The sequence below is a fragment of the Coregonus lavaretus genome (assembly GCF_964263955.1).
Source record: "Coregonus lavaretus genome assembly, chromosome: 28".
NCBI classification, from domain to species: Eukaryota; Metazoa; Chordata; class Actinopteri; order Salmoniformes; family Salmonidae; genus Coregonus; species Coregonus lavaretus.
The window spans coordinates 37,617,344-37,637,427 of NC_140015.1; the positions used below are offsets into that span (position 1 = coordinate 37,617,344).

At 41.4% G+C, this 20,084-nt stretch overlaps 2 protein-coding genes across 3 annotated transcripts in view; both read left to right on the forward strand.

The window, feature by feature from the left end:
* LOC311104219 (uncharacterized protein) overlaps positions 1-20,084 on the forward strand; it is a 47,057-nt gene that overhangs the window by 9,542 nt on the left and 17,431 nt on the right. The window contains exon 3 of one of the 2 annotated variants that reach the window (XM_084145957.1): positions 54-1,525. The exons of the other annotated variant lie outside the window; for it this stretch is intronic. Within the exon in view, the coding sequence (XP_084002083.1) occupies positions 54-946 (893 nt within the window). The 3' untranslated portion in view covers positions 947-1,525. Of the gene's footprint in view, positions 1-53; positions 1,526-20,084 lie in introns of those variants that run through there. 2 annotated transcript variants of the gene reach the window in all.
* LOC311103820 (uncharacterized protein) lies at positions 1,455-19,778 on the forward strand (the record flags this gene model as incomplete). The annotated part of the gene is made up of 4 exons (XM_084145460.1): positions 1,455-1,480; positions 9,758-9,870; positions 17,144-17,290; positions 18,507-19,778. The coding sequence occupies 4 exons, from the start codon at positions 1,455-1,457 to the stop codon at positions 19,337-19,339; spliced, it is 1,119 nt and encodes a 372-aa protein (XP_084001586.1). The 3' UTR covers positions 19,340-19,778.

A 20,084-nucleotide genomic window follows, 5' to 3' on the forward strand; every position in this document is an offset into this window, starting at 1 on the left:
GTTTATGGGCCCATATTTCATAAACCTAGTTATTCAATGTCTTTGTTTCACAGGGGATCTCGGTGGGAGGGGATTATCATCTGCGGAACTTCAACGACATGATACTGACGAGGCAGAGAATAATTTCTCCAGATCAGAACACTTCAAGAAACACCAGCAGAGACGTATAGGGAAGAAACCTCACTGCTGCTCCGAATGTGGGAAGAGTTTCACTAGCCGGAGTTGCTTCATTATCCACCAGCGGATTCACAATGGCGAGAGACCGTACTGCTGCTCTCTGTGTGGGAAGAGGCACATCTCTGCAGGGCGTCTTAAAGAACACCAAAGAATCCATACAGGAGAGAAACCTTACAGATGCTCACATTGTGGGAAGAGTTTTGCTCTATCTAGCACCTTAAAATCTCATCTGAGAATCCATACAGGAGAGAAACCGTACTGCTGCTCTCTGTGTGGGAAGAGTTTTACTGTATCTACTGCCTTAAAATCTCACATGAGAATCCATACAGGAGAGAAACCGTACTACTGCTCTCAGTGTGGGAAGAGTTTTACTGTATCTAGGGCCTTAAAATCTCATCTGAGAATTCATACAGGCGAGAGGCCTTACCTCTGCCGCCTTTGTGGGAAAAGCTTTGTTAGTGCAGGAAACCTAACCATACACAAGCAGATACACACTGGAGAGAAGCCTTATAGCTGTGATCAGTGTGGAAAGAGCTTTGCTCTAGCTTCCTTGCTGACTTCACACCGGCGCATACACACTGGAGAAAAACCTTATAGCTGTGAACAGTGTGGAAAAAGCTTTGCTCTAGCTTCCACCCTGACTAGACACCAGCGAACACACACTGGAGAGAAACCTTATGTCTGTCTATGTGGAAAGAGCTTTGCTCAGTTAGGGACAATGAAAAGTCACCAGAAAACAAAAACGTGCCGTATTTCATCTCCCTCCTAGACAGCACCGGTTCCAGATCCCTAAATGAAGGATAAATAAAAGACCTCTAGTGAACAGTCATATCCATCTCCCATTCTTAAACAGTTTACTTAGTCTGATCACCATGGTAACCTCTCTGGAGCCTAAATGCAGCCGTGATCTAGGATCAGGTCTCCCCTGTGTCTATGTAATATCACACATTGGGATTTAAATGGATAAATGTTATCATATAAGATGTCATAGTCAACCTGTCTGTGTGTGTGCTCATAAAACTAATCAATGATAAATTGGGTAATAATATCCATGAGGTCAAGGCAAGAACTATGCATACTGTGTCTTGTAACAACGGTTAATGTAAAAACTTTTAGATATGTAATGTAATATCTTGTACCGCAGAAATGGAACGTAAATCACAGAAAATAGATCCAGTGGTGGCAGCTGCAGAGAAGTATTTGGGTATATGAGATTTGACTTCAGAAGAGTTACAGGGTGTTTTGAGTGGGGTGTCCTGTCCTCCCAGGCCATTGGGATGGTGGAGGAGCTGATTGGGTCAAAGTAGTGGAATGGGGTAGTGAGTTTTTAATGAGTGTAGGTGGCAGCTGCTGAGAAGTATCTGGGTGGACAATATTTTACTGCAGAAGAGTTATAAGATATTTTGAGATCAAATATATACATATATATTACGAAATTGTGGTGTATGTGTGTATGTATGTGTATATATATATATATCATTGTAGAATAATAATGAAGACATTAAAACTATGAAATGACACATACAGTGGGGAGAACAAGTATTTGATACACTGCCGATTTTGCAGGTTTTCCTACTTACAAAGCATGTAGAGGTCTGTAATTTTTATCATAGGTACACTTCAACTGTGAGAGACGGAATCTAAAACAAAAATCCAGAAAATCACATTGTATGATTTTTAAGTAATTAATTTGCATTTTATTGCATTACATAAATATTTGATCACCTACCAACCAGTAAGAATTCCGGCTCTCACAGACCTGTTAGTTTTTCTTTAAGAAGCCCTCCTGTTCTCCACTCATTACCTGTATTAACTGCACCTGTTTGAACTCGTTACCTGTATAATAGACACCTGTCCACACACTCAATCAAACAGACTCCAACCTCTCCACAATGGCCAAGACCAGAGAGCTGTGTAAGGACATCAGGGATAAAATTGTAGACCTGCACAAGGCTGGGATGGGCTACAGGACAATAGGCAAGCAGCTTGGTGAGAAGGCACCAACTGTTGGCGGAATTATTAGAAAATGGAAGAAGTTCAAGATGACGGTCAATCACCCTCGGTCTGGGGCTCCATGCAAGATCTCACCTCGTGGGGCATCAATGATCATGAGGAAGGTGAGGGATCAGCCCAGAACTACACGGCAGGACCTGGTCAATGACCTGAAGAGAGCTAGGACCACAGTCTCAAAGAAAACCATTAGTAACACACTACGCTGTCATGGATTAAAATCCTGCAGCGCACGCAAGGTCCCCCTGCTCAAGCCAGCGCATGTCCAGGCCCGTCTGAAGTTTGCCAATGACCATCTGGATGATCCAGAGGAGGAATGGGAGAAGGTCATGTGGTCTGATGAGACAAAAATATAGCTTTTTGGTCTAAACTCCACTCGCCGTGTTTGGAGGAAGAAGAAGGATGAGTACAACCCCAAGAACACCATCCCAACCGTGAAGCATGGAGGTGGAAACATCATTCTTTGGGGATGCTTTTCTGCAAAGGGGACAGGACGACTGCACCGTATTGAGGGGAGGATGGATGGGGCCATGTATCGCGAGATCTTGACCAACAACCTCCTTCCCTCAGTAAGAGCATTGAAGATGGGTCATGGCTGGGTCTTCCAGCATGCCCCGAAACCTGAAGGATCTGGAGAAGGTCTGTATGGAGGAGTGGGCCAAAATCCCTGCTGCAGTGTGTACAAACCTACAGGAAACGTATGATCTCTGTAATTGCAAACAAAGGTTTCTGTACCAAATATTAAGTTCTGCTTTTCTGATGTATCAAATATTTATGTCATGCAATAAAATGCAAATTAATTACTTAAAAATCATACAATGTGATTTTCTGGATTTTTGTTTTACAGTTGAAGTGTACCTATGATAAAAATTACAGACCTCTACATGATTTGTAAGTAGGAAAACCTGCAAAATCGGCAGTGTATCAAATACTTGTTCTCCCCACTGTATGGAATCATGTAGTAACCAAGAAAGTGTTACACACTTTTTTATATTTGAGCTTCTTCAAAGAAGCCATCCTTTGCCTTGATGACAGCTTCGCACACTCTTGGCATTCTCTCAACCAGCTTCATGAGGTGCATTTCAATTAACAGGTGTGCCTTGTTAATTTGTAGAATTTCTTTCCTTCTTAATGAGTTTGAGGCAATCAGTTGTATTGTGACAAGGTAGGGTTGGTATACAGAAGATGTCCATATTATGGCAAGAATTGCACATATAAGCAAAGAGAAACAACAGTCCATCATTACTTTAAGACAGTCAATCTGGAAAATGTGTGCAGTCGTAAAAACCATCAAGCGCTATGATGAAACTGGCTCTCATGAGGACCGCCACAGGAATGGAAGACCCAGAGTTACTTCTGCTGCAGAGGATAAGTTCATTAGAGTTACCAGCCTCAGAAATTGCAGCCCAAATAAATGCTTCAGAGTTCAAGTAACAGACACATCTCAACATCAACTGTTCAGAGGGGACTGTGTGAATCAGGCCTTAATGGTTGTATTTCTGCAAAGAAACCACTATTAAAGGATACCAATAAGAAGATGAGACATGCTTGGGTCAAGAAACACGAGCAATGGCCATTAGACCGGTGGAAATCTGTCCTTGGTCTGATGATTCCAAATTTAAAATGTTTGGTTCAAACCGCTGTGTCTTTGTGAGAGACAGTAGGTCAACGGATGATCTCTGCATGTGTGGGTCCCACCATGAAGCATGGAGGAGGAGGTGTGATGGTGTGGGGCGCTTTGCTGGTGACACTGTGATTTATTTAGAATTCAAGGCACACTTAACCAGCATGGCTACCACAGCATTCTGCAGTGATACGCCATCCCATCTGGTTTGCTCTTAGTCCCACTAACATCGGTTTTTCAACAGGACAATGACCCAACACACCTCCAGGCTGTGTAAGGGCTATTTGACCAAGAAGGAGAGTGATGGAGTGCTGCATCAGATGACCTGGCCTCCACAATCACCCGACCTTAACCCAATTGAGATGATTTGGGATGAGTTGGACGCAGAGTGAAGGAAAAGAAGAGAACAAATGCTCAGCATATGTGGGAACTCCTTCAAGACTGTTGGAAAAGCATTCCAGGTGAAGCTGGTTGAGAGAATGCCAAGAGTGTGCAAAGCTGTCAAGGCAAATGCTGGCTACTTTGAAAAATCTTTGTTTAACACTATCTTGGTTATTCCATATGTGTTATTTCATAGTTTTGATGTCTTCACTATTATTCTACAATGTGGAAAATAGTACATATACATAAAAACACTTGAATGAGTAGGTGTCCAAACTTTTGACTGATACTGTATACAGTTAGTCGGAAGTTTACATCTTTGCCAAATACATTTAAACTCAGTTTTTCACAATTCCTGACATTTAATCCTATTAAAAATTCCCTGTCTTAGGTCAGTTAGGATCACCACTTTATTTTAAGAATGTGAAATGTCAGAATAATACTAGAGAGAATGATTTATTTCAGCTTTTATTTCTTTCATCACATTCCCAGTGGGTCAGAAGTTTACATACACTCAATTAGTATTTGGTAGCGTTGCCTTTAAATTGTTTAACCTGGGTCAAACGTTTCAGGTAGCCTTCCACAAGCTTCCCATAATAAGTTGGGTGAATTTTGGCCCATTCCTCCTGACAGAGCTGGTGTAACTGAGTCAGGTTTGTAGGCCTCCTTGCTCGCACACGCTTTTTCAGTTCTGCCCACAAATGTTCTATAGGATTGAGGTTAGGGCTTTGTGATGGCCACTCCAATACCTTGACTTTGTTGTCCTTAAGCCATTTTGCCACAACTTTGGAAGTATGTTTGGGGTTATTGCGACCAAGCTTTAACTTCCTGACTGATGTCTTGAGATGTTGCTTCAATATATCCACATACTTTTCCTTCCTCATGATGCCATCTATTTTGTGAAGTGCACCAGTCCCTCCTGCAGCAAAGCACCCACACAGCATGATGCTGCCACCCCTGTACTTCACGGTTGGGATGGTGTTCTTCTGCTTGCAAGCACCCCCTTTTTCCTCCAAACATAACGATGGTCATTATGGCCAAACAGTTCTATTTTTGTTTCATCAGACCAGAGGACATTTCTCCAAAAAGTACGATCTTTGTCCCCATGTGCAGTTGTAAACCGTAGTCTGGCTTTTTTATGGCGGTTTTGGAGCAGTGGCTTCTTCCTTGCTGAGCGGCCTTTCAGGTTATGTCGATTATAGGACTCGTTTTACTGTGGATATAGATACTTTTGTACCTGTTTCCTCCAGCATCTTCACAAGGTCCTTTGCTGTTGTTCTGGGATTCATTTGCACTTTTCGCACCAAAGTACGTTAGTCTCTAGGAGACAGAACGCGTTTCCTTCCTGAGCGGTATGACGGCTGCGTGGTCCCATGGTGTTTATACTTGCGTACTATTGTTTGTACAGATGAACGTGGTACCTTCAGGCATTTGGAAATTGCTCCCAAGGATGAACCAGACTTGTGGAGGTCTACAATATTTTTTCTGAGGTCTTAGCTGATTTCTTTTGATTTTCCCATGATGTCCAGCATAGAGGCACTGTGTTTGAAGGAAGGCCTTGAAATACATCCACAGGTACACCTCAAATTGACTCAAATTATGTCAATTAGCCTATCAGAAGCTTCTAAAGCCATGACATTATTTTATCTTGCCAAGCTGTTTAAAGGCACAGTCAACTTAGTGTATGTAAACTTCTGCCCCACTGGAATTGTGATACAGTGAATTATAAGTGAAATAGTCTGTCTGTAAACAATTGTTGGAAAAATAACTTGTGTCATGCACAAAGTAGATGTCCTAACCAACTTTCCAAAACTATAGTTTGTTAACAAGAAATGTGTGGAGTGGTTGAAAAACAAGTTTTAATGACTCCAACCTAAGTGTATGTAAACTTCCGACTTCAACTGTGTGTACATACATACATACATACATACATACATACATACATACATACATACATACATACATACATACATACATTCTTTGTCAATAAAAGCCTTTGACACTTATGGAATGCTTGTAATTATACTTCAGTATTCCATTAGTAACATCTGACAAACATATCTAAAAACACTGAAGCAGCAAACTTTGTGAAGACCAATAATTGTGTCATTCTCAAAACGTTTGACCACGACTGTATATACAAACATATACATACATATACTGTTATGTCAGCTGGTCTTTTTGTGGCAGGGCTGAAATGCACTGGAAATGTTTTTTGGGGGATTAAGTTAATTTTCATGGCAAAGAGGGACTTTGCAATTAATTGCAATTCATCTGATCACTCTTCATAACATTCTGGAGTATATGCAAATTGACATCATAAAAACTGAGGCAGCAGACTTTGAAAATTAATATTTGTGTCATTCTCTAACCCTTTGACCACGACTGTATGTATATATATCTATATATACAGTGAGGGAAAAAAGTATTTGATCCCCTGCTGATTTTGTACGTTTGCCCACTGACAAAGACATGATCAGTCTATAATTTTAATGGTAGGTTTATTTGAACAGTGAGAGACAGAATAACAACAAAAAAATCCAGAAAAACGCATGTCAAAAATGTTATAAATTGATTTGCATTTTAATGAGGGAAATAAGTATTTGACCCCCTCTCAATCAGAAAGATTTCTGGCTCCCAGGTGTCTTTTATACAGGTAACGAGCTGAGATTAGGAGCACACTCTTAAAGGGAGTGCTCCTAATCTCAGTTTGTTACCTGTATAAAAGACACATGTCCACAGAAGCAATCAATCAATCAGATTCCAAACTTTCCACCATGGCCAAGACCAAAGAGCTCTCCAAGGATGTCAGGGACAAGATTGTAGACCTACACTAGGCTGGAATGGGCTACAAGACCATCGCCAAGCAGCTTGGTGAGAAGGTGACAACAGTTGGTGCGATTATTCACAAATGGAAGAAACACAAAAGTACTGTCAATCTCCCTCGGCCTGGGGCTCCAGGCAAGATCTCACCTCGTGGAGTTGCAATGATCATGAGAACAGTGAGGAATCAGCCCAGAACTACACGGGAGGATCTTGTCAATGATCTCAAGGCAGCTGGGACCATAGTCACCAAGAAAACAATTGGTAACACACTATGCCGTGAAGGACTGAAATCCTGCAGCTCCCGCAAGGTCCCCCTGCTCAAGAAAGCACATATACAGGCCCGTCTGAAGTTTGCCAATGAACATCTGAATGATTCAGAGGAGAACTGGGTGAAAGTGTTGTGGTCAGATGAGACCAAAATCGAGCTCTTTGGCATCAACTCAACTCGCTGTGTTTGGAGGAGGAGGAATGCTGCCTATGACCCCAAGAACACCATCCCCACCGTCAAACATGGATGTGGAAACATTATGCTTTGGGGGTGTTTTTCTGCTAAGGGGACAGGACAACTTCACCGCATCAAAGGGACGATGGATGGGGCCATGTACCGTCAAATCTTGGGTGAGAACCTCCTCAGCCAGGGCATTGAAAATGGGTCGTGGATGGGTATTCCAGGATGACAATGACCCAAAACACATGGCCAAGGCAACAAAGGAGTGGCTCAAGAAGAAGCACATTAAGGTCCTGGAGTGGCCTAGCCAGTCTCCAGACCTTAATCCCATAGAAAACCTGTGGAGGGAGCTGAAGGTCCGAGTTGCCAAACGTCAGGCTCGAAACCTTAATGACTTGGAGAAGATCTGCAAAGAGGAGTGGGACAAAATCCCTCATGAGATGTGTGCAAACCTGGTGGCCAACTACAAGAAACGTCTGACCTCTGTGATTGCCAACAAGGGTTTTGCCACCAAGTACTAAGTCATGTTTTGCAGAGGGGTCAAATCCTTATTACCCTCATTAAAATGCAAATCAATTTATAAAATTTTTGACATGAGTTTTTTTTCTGGATTTTTGTTGTTGTTATGCTGTCTCCCACTGTTCAAATAAACCTACCATTAAAATGATAGACTGATCATGTCTTTGTCAGTGGGCAAACGTAAAAAATCAGCAGGGGATCAAATACCTTTTTCCCTCACTGTACACTCAGTGGCCAGTTTATTAGGTACACCCCCCCCCCCCCCTCCATTCACAAAATTGGATCGACAATTAACTAGCCATTGAGTGTTTTACTTTTTATAAATCAATTAACAGAAGTTGCAGAAGCAGATTGTAGTCTAATCCACACACCCCATTGTTCTTACTTGATGAAATCAAATCTCCATCTCCCTCCTCCTCGTGTCCTTCTCTTACAGTTCCACTCTGCCCTGGTGTTTTCCTGCAGTCGACCAGCCGCACAGACACCCTCTTCAGACCCAGCAGTAAGGCTCTACCAGGAGAGTTGTGACCAGGGGTCTCTGGCAGGGTGAAGGGGGATGGGCTAGCTCTGTCCTGGTGACCACAGGAAGTATTGTACATAGAATATTATTAGACCAAACATTTGGTCTAATAATATGGGGGGATTCAGGAGGGAGGAAAATGTGGCAAAGAGCTTCCTAGGGTTAGAGGCAGATGCTTGGAATTTAGAGTGGTAGAAAGTGGCCTTAGCAGCAGAAACAGATGAAGAAAATGTAGAGAGGAGGGAGTGAAAAGATGCCAGGTCGGCAGGGAGTTTAGTTTTCTTCCATTTCCGCTCCGCTGCCCGGAGCTCTGTTCTGTGAGCTCGCAATGAGTCATCAAGCCACGGAGCTGGAGGGGAGGACCGAGCCGGCCGGGAGGATAGGGGACACAGAGAGTCAAAGGATGCAGAAAGGGAGGAGAGGAGGGTTGAGGAGGCAGAGAGAACATTGTCAGAGAAGAGAGGCAAAGAGAGAGGCCCAACTCGAGGGAAAATCTGTCTCCCTCCAGCAGGTGACATTTGTTCGTTATTTCCCCACCAAGCAAGGAGTTTTTGTATGGAGGTCAATGAGAGAGTGTTGAATTTGGTCATCCAAAAAACGAATGGCTTATTTGCTACCTGAGGTTTATTTGATCTAATATAAGTTTCTTAGCCTGCACTCATAGGACTGCTACAAGCCCTTGGCAGGCCGCTTTTGCGTCTTCCATTCAGAGGATGGCTATAAACCCTTTTTTTTTTGCCAATTTTAAAAACACAATACAACCACAGGTGGACATAATGCATTTACAATCATTGAGGATGACACAAAAAATGCAATACACCTAATAATTTACAGTTGAAATAGATTCATCATTTATAGCCTACATTTTTGCCATTCATTTAATATACTATATATATATATATATATATATATATATATATATATATATATATATATATATATATATATATATATATATATCAATACAAACAGTTTCTTTCTAGCAATAAATGACTCCCTAAACCGCCTCACCCACTTGAAGAGAAGTGTTGAAGACTATGTACTGTAGGTGGCAGCACCTCTTAAACACCGCAGAAGAAGCCGAAAATCATCAACAGGAAGTTCTTTGTTACCATCCTCTATCGAGTTTTCAAACCAAATAAAATTCCGCAGGCTTTTGTAGGATATTTTCTGATGTAAGATTAGTCTACATGAGACGTTTATTTATCACAATTTATATCGAGTTTTGATATTTAAAAAGGTGTGGTCTTAGCTTTTATTCATCTGATCGCAGTGAGAAAGTAACTGTAGCGAACACATTTACTGTCCATTTTTTTGTATTTGAAGAAACGAAGAAAGAATACAGTAGCTTCCACGATGGATCGGGTAAGTTTGGTTGACTTTTATAAATAGTATGCTTACTGTGGTGTATAAAATGTCTAGGTGTAGTTTTCATCATCTTTGCTCTTCCACATCCATGCATTCGATTTGAACAGCTAGACAAAATAAATCATGGTGGTAATTTCATCCAAGTAGCCTACAAGCCTATCGCACACAGATTGATTATACAAACAATGCACAGCCAGGAGGTAAAGTCAGAACCAGGGAGAAATAATTAAGCATAAGCTACACCAATGATGTATATAAACCCTGGATTGCTGATGCTATGTATTGGCCATTGAGAGGCTTTGAAGCCACCGGTTAACAACTTTGAGGTATTTTCTGAACACCTTCTCACTTTATTTCTCCAGATGTCAGTTCGACCACACCGTTTACACACTCATTTGTGGCGGCCAAATAAAACATATGACAGTTGAAAATACGTGATTCTTGTTGCTAGGCTACCAGTTACAGTACTTTTATCTCGTGTTTATGCACAGGGTTACAACAATGATAGCTAGTGTCAAATAATTAAATGGAGTTAATATTTGTCAAATTATTGATCATGTCCTCAGCTCTAATAAGCATCAGAAATTGTCCTTATTTAGCATATCAAGATCCTGATGTGGACCTCAGGCAAGAGAATATGCATTGTATGTGCTGAGAAAATCTACTATGTAGTCCAACTGTCAGTATGTGTCACCATATTGAGAAAGTAAGGAGTCCACATAGGCCTATCTCAGTAAATATAATGAGTCAATATCCGTTCATACCATGTATGATATCTGGAGGGAATCCAAAAATGATTTGTGCATAAAATAAAAAATATGGATTTCATATTTGTCTAATTATTGAGCCTTTGCTGAAAACTCAGAAATGCTTCAGAAATGCTCCTTATTTTCAGCATATCAAGATCCATATATGGACCTCAACCAAGAGAAGTTTCATTTCTTGAATGTACTGAGTAAAACACAGATATGCAATGTATACAGTCAGTATTTGTCAACATGAAGAGAGAAAATAGGGTGGCACATATCTCAGGATATTGAATGATTCCATATCCGACCATAGGAAATGTCCATGTGTGTTATTCGGAGTAATCACAATATCATATATGTCTAAGAGACACATCTGGATTCAGAATTTCTGTTAAATTCAAATCTCCCTACCATCATATCTAAGCCATTATGACACCAATGTCGATGAAAACTCGCAACACACTCCCCACCTCTCGTCATGAGCTGTCCAGCCGTTACGGAGTACCACATACCGGATTTCTAACAGGGTCCTTAGCAATTGAGTTTTCAGAGTATTTTCTGCACCTACCTAGCTCAAATTCTAGACGTCAGATTATAATGAAAATATACAGTCTGCTGGCTGTGGCCCTCTAATAGCTCAAATCAATTTTGAACTAACTATTAAAGTATGTTAAGAATTGACCGTGGATAGTCAAAGGTCATTGTCTGCAGCTTTCAGAAGGTGAATAGCTCAATTGATTTTGACGGTCTTGCATTGTAAAATATGTCTCAATTCCCATTAAAGCTAAGTAAAGGAAAATGGTTGTCAATTGAATTGAAGGACGTATACCTGAAGGTCATATAACTCAGCCATAAAAACGAAACGAAACTATGTAACCCATGAACAATAGAGCCACATCTTTCTTACATTTACACATTTCTTGTGCCTTTACAGCTTGTTTCTAGCCTAAACCATTGCAGTTATGCATCCTATATATTTATATAATCAGGGTTTGGGGGAAATTTGCCCTGTCTCCCACCCCAAGCACCACACCACTGGAATAGCGTGCACTGCAGAGTTGTTGACAAATATCCAACACATGGGCTAGTCCACCATCCAGATCAGAGCATACTCAAATATATTCTGGATGTTTGAAACTGGTGAGTTTGTCCTGATGCTGGCAAGCATGCATTTGCTCACTGCAGTGCACAACATGCTGTTTACATGTGCGTTTGTTTTCTCAGCTACAGTTTGAGTTGTGTCCGACCAGTCAAATACAGTGGGGAGAACAAGTATTTGATACACTGCCGATTTTGCAGGTTTTCCTACTTACAAAGCATGTAGAGGTCTGTAATTTTGATCATAGGTACACTTCAACTGTGAGAGACGGAATCTAAAATCCAGAAAATCACATTGTATGATTTTTAAGTAATTAATTTGCATTTTATTGCATGACATAAGTATTTGATCACCTACCAACCAGTAAGAATTCCGGCTCTCACAGACCTGTTAGTTTTTCTTTTAAGAAGCCCTCCTGTTCTCCACTCATTACCTGTATTAACTGCACCTGTTTGAACTCGTTACCTGTATAAAAGACACCTGTCCACACCCTCAATCAAACAGACTCCAACCTCTCCACAATGGCCAAGACCAGAGAGCTGTGTAAGGACATCAGGGATAAAATTGTAGACCTGCACAAGGCTGGGATGGGCTACAGGACAATAGGCAAGCAGCTTGGTGAGAAGGCAACAACTGTTGAAGCAGTTATTAGAAAATGGAGAAGTTCAAGATGACGGTCAATCACCCTCGGTCTGGGGCTCCATGCAAGATCTCACCTCGTGGGGCATCAATGATCATGAGGAAGGTGAGGGATCAGCCCAGAACTACACGGCAGGACCTGATCAATGACCTGAAGAGAGCTGGGACCACAGTCTCAATGAAAACCATTTGTAACACACTACGCCGTCATGGATTAAAATCCTGCAGCGCACGCAAGGTCCCCCTGCTCAAGCCAGCGCATGTCCAGGCCCATCTGAAGTTTGCCAATGACCATCTGGATGATCCAGAGGAGGAATGGGAGAAGGTCATGTGGTCTGATGAGACAAAAATATAGCTTTTTGGTCTAAACTCCACTCGCTGTGTTTGGAGGAAGAAGAAGGATGAGTACAACCCCAAGAACACCATCCCAACCGTGAAGCATGGAGGTGGAAACATCATTCTTTGGGGATGCTTTTCTTCAAAGGGGACAGGACGACTGCACCGTATTGAGGGGAGGATGGATGGGGCCATGTATCGCGAGATCTTGGCCAACAACCTCCTTCCCTCAGGAAGAGCATTGAAGATGGGTCGTGCCTGGGTCTTCCAGCATGACAACGACCCGAAACACACAGCCAGGTCAACTAAGGAGTGGCTCCGTAAGAAGCATCTCAAGGTCCTGGAGTGGCCTAGCCAGTCTCCAGACCTGAACCCAATAGAAAATCTTTGGAGGGAGCTGAAAGTCCGTATTGCCCAGCGACAGCCCCGAAACCTGAAGGATCTGGAGAAAGTCTGTATGGAGGAGTGGGCCAAAATCCCTGCTGCAGTGTGTGCAAACCTGGTCAAGACCTACAGGAAACGTATGATCTCTGTAATTGCAAACAAAGGTTTCTGTACCAAATATTAACTTCTGCTTTTCTGATGTATCAAATACTTATGTCATGCAAATTAATTACTTAAAAATCATACAATGTGATTTTCTGGATTTTTGTTTTAGATTCCGTCTCTCACAGTTGAAGTGTACCTATGATAAAAATTACAGACCTCTACACGCTTTGTAAGTAGAAAAACCTGCAAAATCGGCAGTGTATCAAATACTTGTTCTCCCCATTGTATGTCTAGCTCTTACCATAGCTTGGACTATAGAGCTAGCTAGTGTTACAAAAGCCAACTGCATTGCATGCATTGTAAGGTAGCAGCGTGACAATTTGCCCAAAGGTTGGTGTTGGTTTTGAACTGATGTAGTTAGTTAGCTAGCTATGTTTTGTGAAAAAATGTAGGGCTGGCATTTGGAAGTGAACTAGCTATCGTTAGCTACCTTCTGTGTCGAGGTCAGATGTTGTTGTCTGGCTCTAGATACCTAATGGCTTTGTTATTTGTGTAACAAACCTTCCTTAAACATATATAGCTAGCTACCATTCTTTGCCCGTTCATTAGCAAGCTAGCGTTCAGCTGACTGGTGTTAGCTAGCTAGCTACAGAGGCTAGCTGCTGGACTTTGGACAAGCAAGCTAACGTTAGCTAATAGCAGCTGTATTGTTTCAGAGCAACAGAGTTGCTGACCCGTTTATATAGAACTCTGAGATACGGCTGAAAAGATGTTAGCATTGTCAGTAATGCTACAAAAAACGTATCTCATCATTGGTTGCTAATGGACGGAAATGTGCACATGAGAGTGAGAAATCATACAATCTGTTGCAGCTACAAACTTAGTCAATCCAAAATTTTTTAAATCAAATTTGGAAATTATTCTGACCCCTTCACTTTTTCCACGTTTTGTTACGTTACAGCCTTATTCTAAAATTGATAAAATAGTTTTTTTGCCTCATCAATTTACACACAATACCCCATAATGACAAAGCAAAGATAGGTTTGTAGAACATTTTGCAAATTTCTGAAAAATTACAAACATATTTATGTAAGTATTCTGACCCTTTACTCAGTACTTTGTTAAAGCACCTTTGGCCACGATTACGTCCTTGAGTCTTCTTGGGTATGACGCTAAAAGCTTGGCACACCGGTATTTGGGGAGTTATGCAAGCACACCACCTGTACCATTAAGTCCCAGACGTATTGGCAGAGGCCAAATTAAAGGTTACAATAGCACTGCCAATGGCAGACTTGGTTGCTCCAAAAAAATCTGTCTTTGCCTGTGGAAATGTTGTATAATGTACCCTTAACAGAAAATAACCTTAAAATGTAAAAATCATGGAAATCTAAAACAAAACAAAACAACTATGTTTTAAGTGAGAAGTAGGCGTTGGTGTGAAGCCGAACAAAACAAAGGATATTCACATGAGCACCACAATCCCTACTCCTCCCATGCTCTACCAAGGTTTTCCAGCACACAGATTTGACCTACAACAGTGGTCTATTGTACTTAAGGCTGTCCCCGACTAAAAAAAATATGGGTCGACCAAGAGTAGTCTGTTCTTTCGACCAATCAATTGGTTGAAATGTCAAAACGTGTATTTTTCCATATATAGATACACCCTATGTCATTAAATAAAATCAACTATATGCACTGAGCTTGTCTGATGCTTTAAGCGCACTGTTCAATTAAATAATTAAGACACACAAATGACTCAAGGGCATCAGATGACTGGCGCACGTTGGTAATCTCTCTCCTCACTGCTGCAACGAACAGGCACAACAGCACATTTAATTCCTTACTTGTTTTTCTGACTGAAAAGTTGTTACCAAAATCCCTCATTTGTTTAGCAAAAACATTCCCTATTCCCTCTTCCTCAACCCTTGCTCTCTTTATGTGAAACAGGGATGCATTGAATGCACGTGACCAGTAGGGCCTGACCTATAGCCTATCATAATCACATCCATAAATTGGTTATAAAACTCAGAACACAGTAACACAGCAAAATGTATCCGGAGGACATGAAAAACAGGGGAATGTTTACTGGTTGCTCAGGAGGGAACGGGGAAGTCAGATGTGTGGAAAACATTTGACTTAGTTGTGGAAACTACTGCAGATCCCGAAAAAGCAGCAAGCACGCTGAGTGAGTATTGTGTGTGCCAAACAGGTGCTGTTAGATGTATAATTTTTTACGACCATTTGGAGCTGGGTTAACAACAGTGTACCAGAGTCTATTCTAGTGAATTGCGGGTTATTTATTGTCTCGGCTAATTATTCAAAGCTCCCTTTGTTACTTTATTTTAAAACTAAAATGCTTTTGCATTAAAATGCATTTCAAAGCATGAAGGACTCGTCTGTGTGATGAAATGAACTAATGATTGATTGCGTTCATATTATTTATTTTGGTAGGCTTACATGTATGTATGTGTGTGTATATATATATATATATATATATATATATATATATATATATATATATATATATATATATATATATATATATATATATATATATATATATTGGAACAGTCCCTCAAAGTGTGCACTTGTTCACTTTCCTTCACTGTTTTGAAAGGAAATGACTGGTATAAAATATATGGTGGATACTCCCACTAGCACATTACTTTTCTCTGTTAGAAGCAATTTTCACAAGTATGTGGTATGTTTTCACAACTCTAAGCACAAAAATCGGTTTCAAAACTTTAGGCCATTTTCAATTGATTACTTTTGAAAATATTTTCCTGTAATTTGTTAACAATACATTTAACTATCATTTCATCAAACTGCTAAAAACTGAACTACGAAGACAAAATGGTATAGTGTCTAGTTTACGTACAGTTTGAAAACTGTATGAATTGACAATAATTTAATTAAGGTTGGAAGGTAAAACCAAATCATTTATGGATATGGCTGTAAATACTACATTATCCTTCTTCAGCCAGTGTGCTTCTATACAGTAGGGCAAAGTGGGTCACTGTGCTACCATTTGAAATGATGGGGTAGTGTACAATGCACTGCTGAAATACTTGGGTGGGAAATTACAGTTCATTCCACTCATCTGGATGTCAATGATATACTATAAGCTGGTGATTTTAGATGAGGATGCTTTTACAGTAACAAGTCACATAGAAAAGTGGATCTTGAGCAATATTGCATGAGGCAGAAATTGCACCAGGCTACACCAATACCTTTTTACTGTAGGCTTCTGCTACATGCCACAATACCCCTATATTTGATGGTTTCTTCTATTCATGTTGTGTATAAGGATACTGAAACTATAAGATTGACATTTTTCTCAACATGATCCAATAGTGGGATAATGAGCAGCAGTAGTTCAGCTGTTTAGGTTTTTCCTCTCTGGTTATTTGAACAAATCACGATTTAGCAGGTGTTACCATCTTTCACATATTTGAAGGGGAGGGGACATTCGGCCCGTATCTTGAAAGAAGGAGGAGCTCCTCATTCCGGTTCTGCTCCTTGTTGTAGAATCTCTTAATCTCTCCACGTATGAACCCAGAACTTAATCGAGGGGCTGACCAATTATGTCACATTTACATTCTGGGTTAACTAAGATTAACTCAGTGGTGAAAAATGTGTTCAACTCCAATGAATGCTCAATCAATGGTTCTGAACATAAGACGGGGCATTACAAGTGTTATCAGTTTTGACATTTGTTTTGAGCCAAAAAAAATATACAATTTCCATTTGAAAAATTTGCCAGAGTGATTGAGAAACTGTACATTTTTGGAAAGTAGTGAACGATTGCACACTTCAGGAGAAAGGAGATATAAGGACGCATCCAATCAATCTGAGATTTAGACTAAAGTAATCAAATGTTTGGTCTAATGATATTCTATGTACAATACTTCCTGTGGTCACCAGGACAGAGCTAACCCCTCCCCCTCCACCCTGCCAGAGTCCCCTGGTCACAACTCTCCTGGTAGCGCCTTACTGCTGGGTCTGAAGAGGGTGTCTGTGTGGCTGGTCGACTGCAGGAAAACACCAGGGCAGAGTGGAACTGTGAGAGAAGGACACGAGGAGGATGGAGATTTGATTTCATCAAGTAAGAACAATGTTGTGTGTGGATTAGACTACAATCTGCTTCTGCAACTTTTGTTAATTGATTGATAAAAAAAAAAACACTCAGTTGCCAGTTTATTAGGTACACCCATCTAGTACCGGATCGGGCCCCCCTTTTGCCTCCAGAACAGCCTGAATTCTTCGGGGCATGAATTCTGCAAGGTGTCAGAAACGTTCCACAGGGATGTTGGTCCATGCTGATGCAATGGAATCACGCAGTTGCTGCAGATTGGACGGTGGCACATTTCATGCTGCCAACAGCCCGTTCCATCTCATCCCAAAGATACTCTATTGGGTTTGGTCAGCATCAATGTTCAGATACACTGTGGCGTTAAATCGTTGCTCAGTTGGTATCAAGGGACCTAACGTGTGCCAGGAAAACATTCCCCACACCAGTACATCACTGCCACCAACCTGTACCGTTGACACCAGGCTGGATGGGTCCATGGACTCATGCTGCTTACGCCAAATCCTGACTCTGCCATCAGCATGACGCAACAGGAACTGGGATTCGTTGGATCAGCTAATGTTTTTCCACTACTCAGTTGTCCAGTGTTGCTGATTGCGTTCCTACTGGAGCCGCTTCTTCATGTTTTTAGCTGATAGGAGTGGAACCCAGTGTGGTCGTCTGCTGCAAAAGCCCATCCGTGACAAGGATCGACGAGTTGTGCTTTCCAAGATGCCGTTTTGTACACCACTGTTGTACTGACCCGTTATTTGTCTGTTTGTGGCCCGCCTGTTAGCTTGCACGATTCTTGCCATTCTCCTTCGACCTCTCTCATCAACAAGCTGTTTTTGCCAGACTGACTTGATGTTTTTTAGTTTGCCGCACCATTCTCTGTAAACCCTAGACACTGTCGTGCGTGAAAAGCCCAGGAGGGTGGCTGTTTCTGAGATACTGGATCTGCCGTGCCTGGCACTGACGATCATACCACGCTCAAAGTCGCTTAGGTCACTCGTTTTGCCCATTCTAATGTTCAATCGAACAGTAGCTGAATGTCTCGATGCCTGTCTACCTGCTTTATAAAGCAAGCCACAGCCACGTGACTCACTGTATGTAGGAGCGATCCATTTTTGTGAACGGGGTAGTGTACCTAATGAACGGGCCGCTGAGTGTATGTTGATATATTATTTGTATAATATTTGTTTATGGACCCATATTTCCAAAACCTAGTTATTCAATGTATTTTGTTTCAAAGGGGACTCCCCTAACCATCGCTCTTTCAGTGGAAGGGACTTATCATCTGGGGAGCCTCAACAACATCATGTTACTGATGAGGCCGAGAAGAGTCTCTCCAGGTCAGATCACCTCAAGAAACACCAGCAGAGACGTACAGGGAAGAAACCAAAACACTGCTGCTCTGACTTTGGGAAGAGTTTCACTAGACTGAGGACCTTAATTCACCAGCAGATTCACACCGGAGAGAAACCGTACTGCTGCTCTCAGTGTGGGAAGAGTTTTACTGCATCTAACGCCTTAAAATATCATCTGAGAATTCACACAGGGGAGAGGCCTTACCCATGCCTTGATTGTGGAAAAAGCTTTGCTAATTCAGGAGGCCTAACCATACACAAGCGTTTACACACTGGAGAGAAACCTTATCGCTGTGATCAGTGTGGGAAGAGCTTCAATCAGTCAGGACACCTGACTACACACCAGCGAACACACACTGGACAGAGGCCTTATAGCTGTGATCAATGTGGGAAGGGATTCAATCAGTCAGGAGAGCTGTCTACACACCAGCGAACACACACTGGACAGAGGCCTTATAGCTGTGATCTGTGTGGGAAGAGATTTTCTCAAGCTTTCTCCCTGACTACACACAAGCTAACACACACTGGAGAGAGACCTTATGTCTGTCTATGTGGAAAAAGCTTTGCTCGAGCTTCCACCCTGACAAGACACCAGCGAACACACACTGGAGAGAAGCCTTATAGCTGTGATCTGTGTGGAAAGAGCTTTTCTCAAGCTTTCTCCCTGAATAAACACAAGCTAATACATACCGGAGAGAAAGAAACCTTATGTCTGTGATCAGTGTGGGAAGAGCTTCATTCAATCAGGGACCCTTTATTCACACCAGTGAACACACATTGGAGAAGGTATCTTATGTCTGTCTATGTGGGAAGAGCTTTGCTCTTTTAGGGCCAATGGAAAAAACACCAGAAGGCACAAACGTGCTGTATTTCATCTCCCTCCTATCCGGCACTGGTTCCAGATCCCTAAATAAAGGATCAAAAGAAAACATCTAGTGAATAGTCCTATCCATCTCCCTTTTTTAAACAGTTTACTTAGTCATATCACCATGGTAACCCTTGTAGAGCATAGATGTGTTAAAGAAGTACATCGAACTCGACCAAAACAATGGAGAAAGGGCCTTGGGGGAAAGATCCGGAATCTCCTTATTGCCCCCCAGCAAAATTACCCTACATTTAGACTTGTTTATACAGTGCTATGAAAAAGTATTTGCCCCCTTTCTAATTTTCTCTACTTTTGCATATTTGTGATACTGAATGTTATCAGATCTTCAACCAAAACCTAATATTAGATAAAGGGAACATAAGTGAACAGATAACACAACAATTACATATTTATTTCATAAACAAAGTTATGCAACACCCAATTCCCCTGTGTGAAAAAGTAATTGCCCCCTTACACTCAATAACTGGTTGTGCCACCTTTAGCTGCAATGACTCCAATTGAGATGTTGTGGCAGGACTTGAAACGAGCAGTTCATGCTTGAAAACCCACACGTCACTGAGTTAAAGCAGTTCTGCAT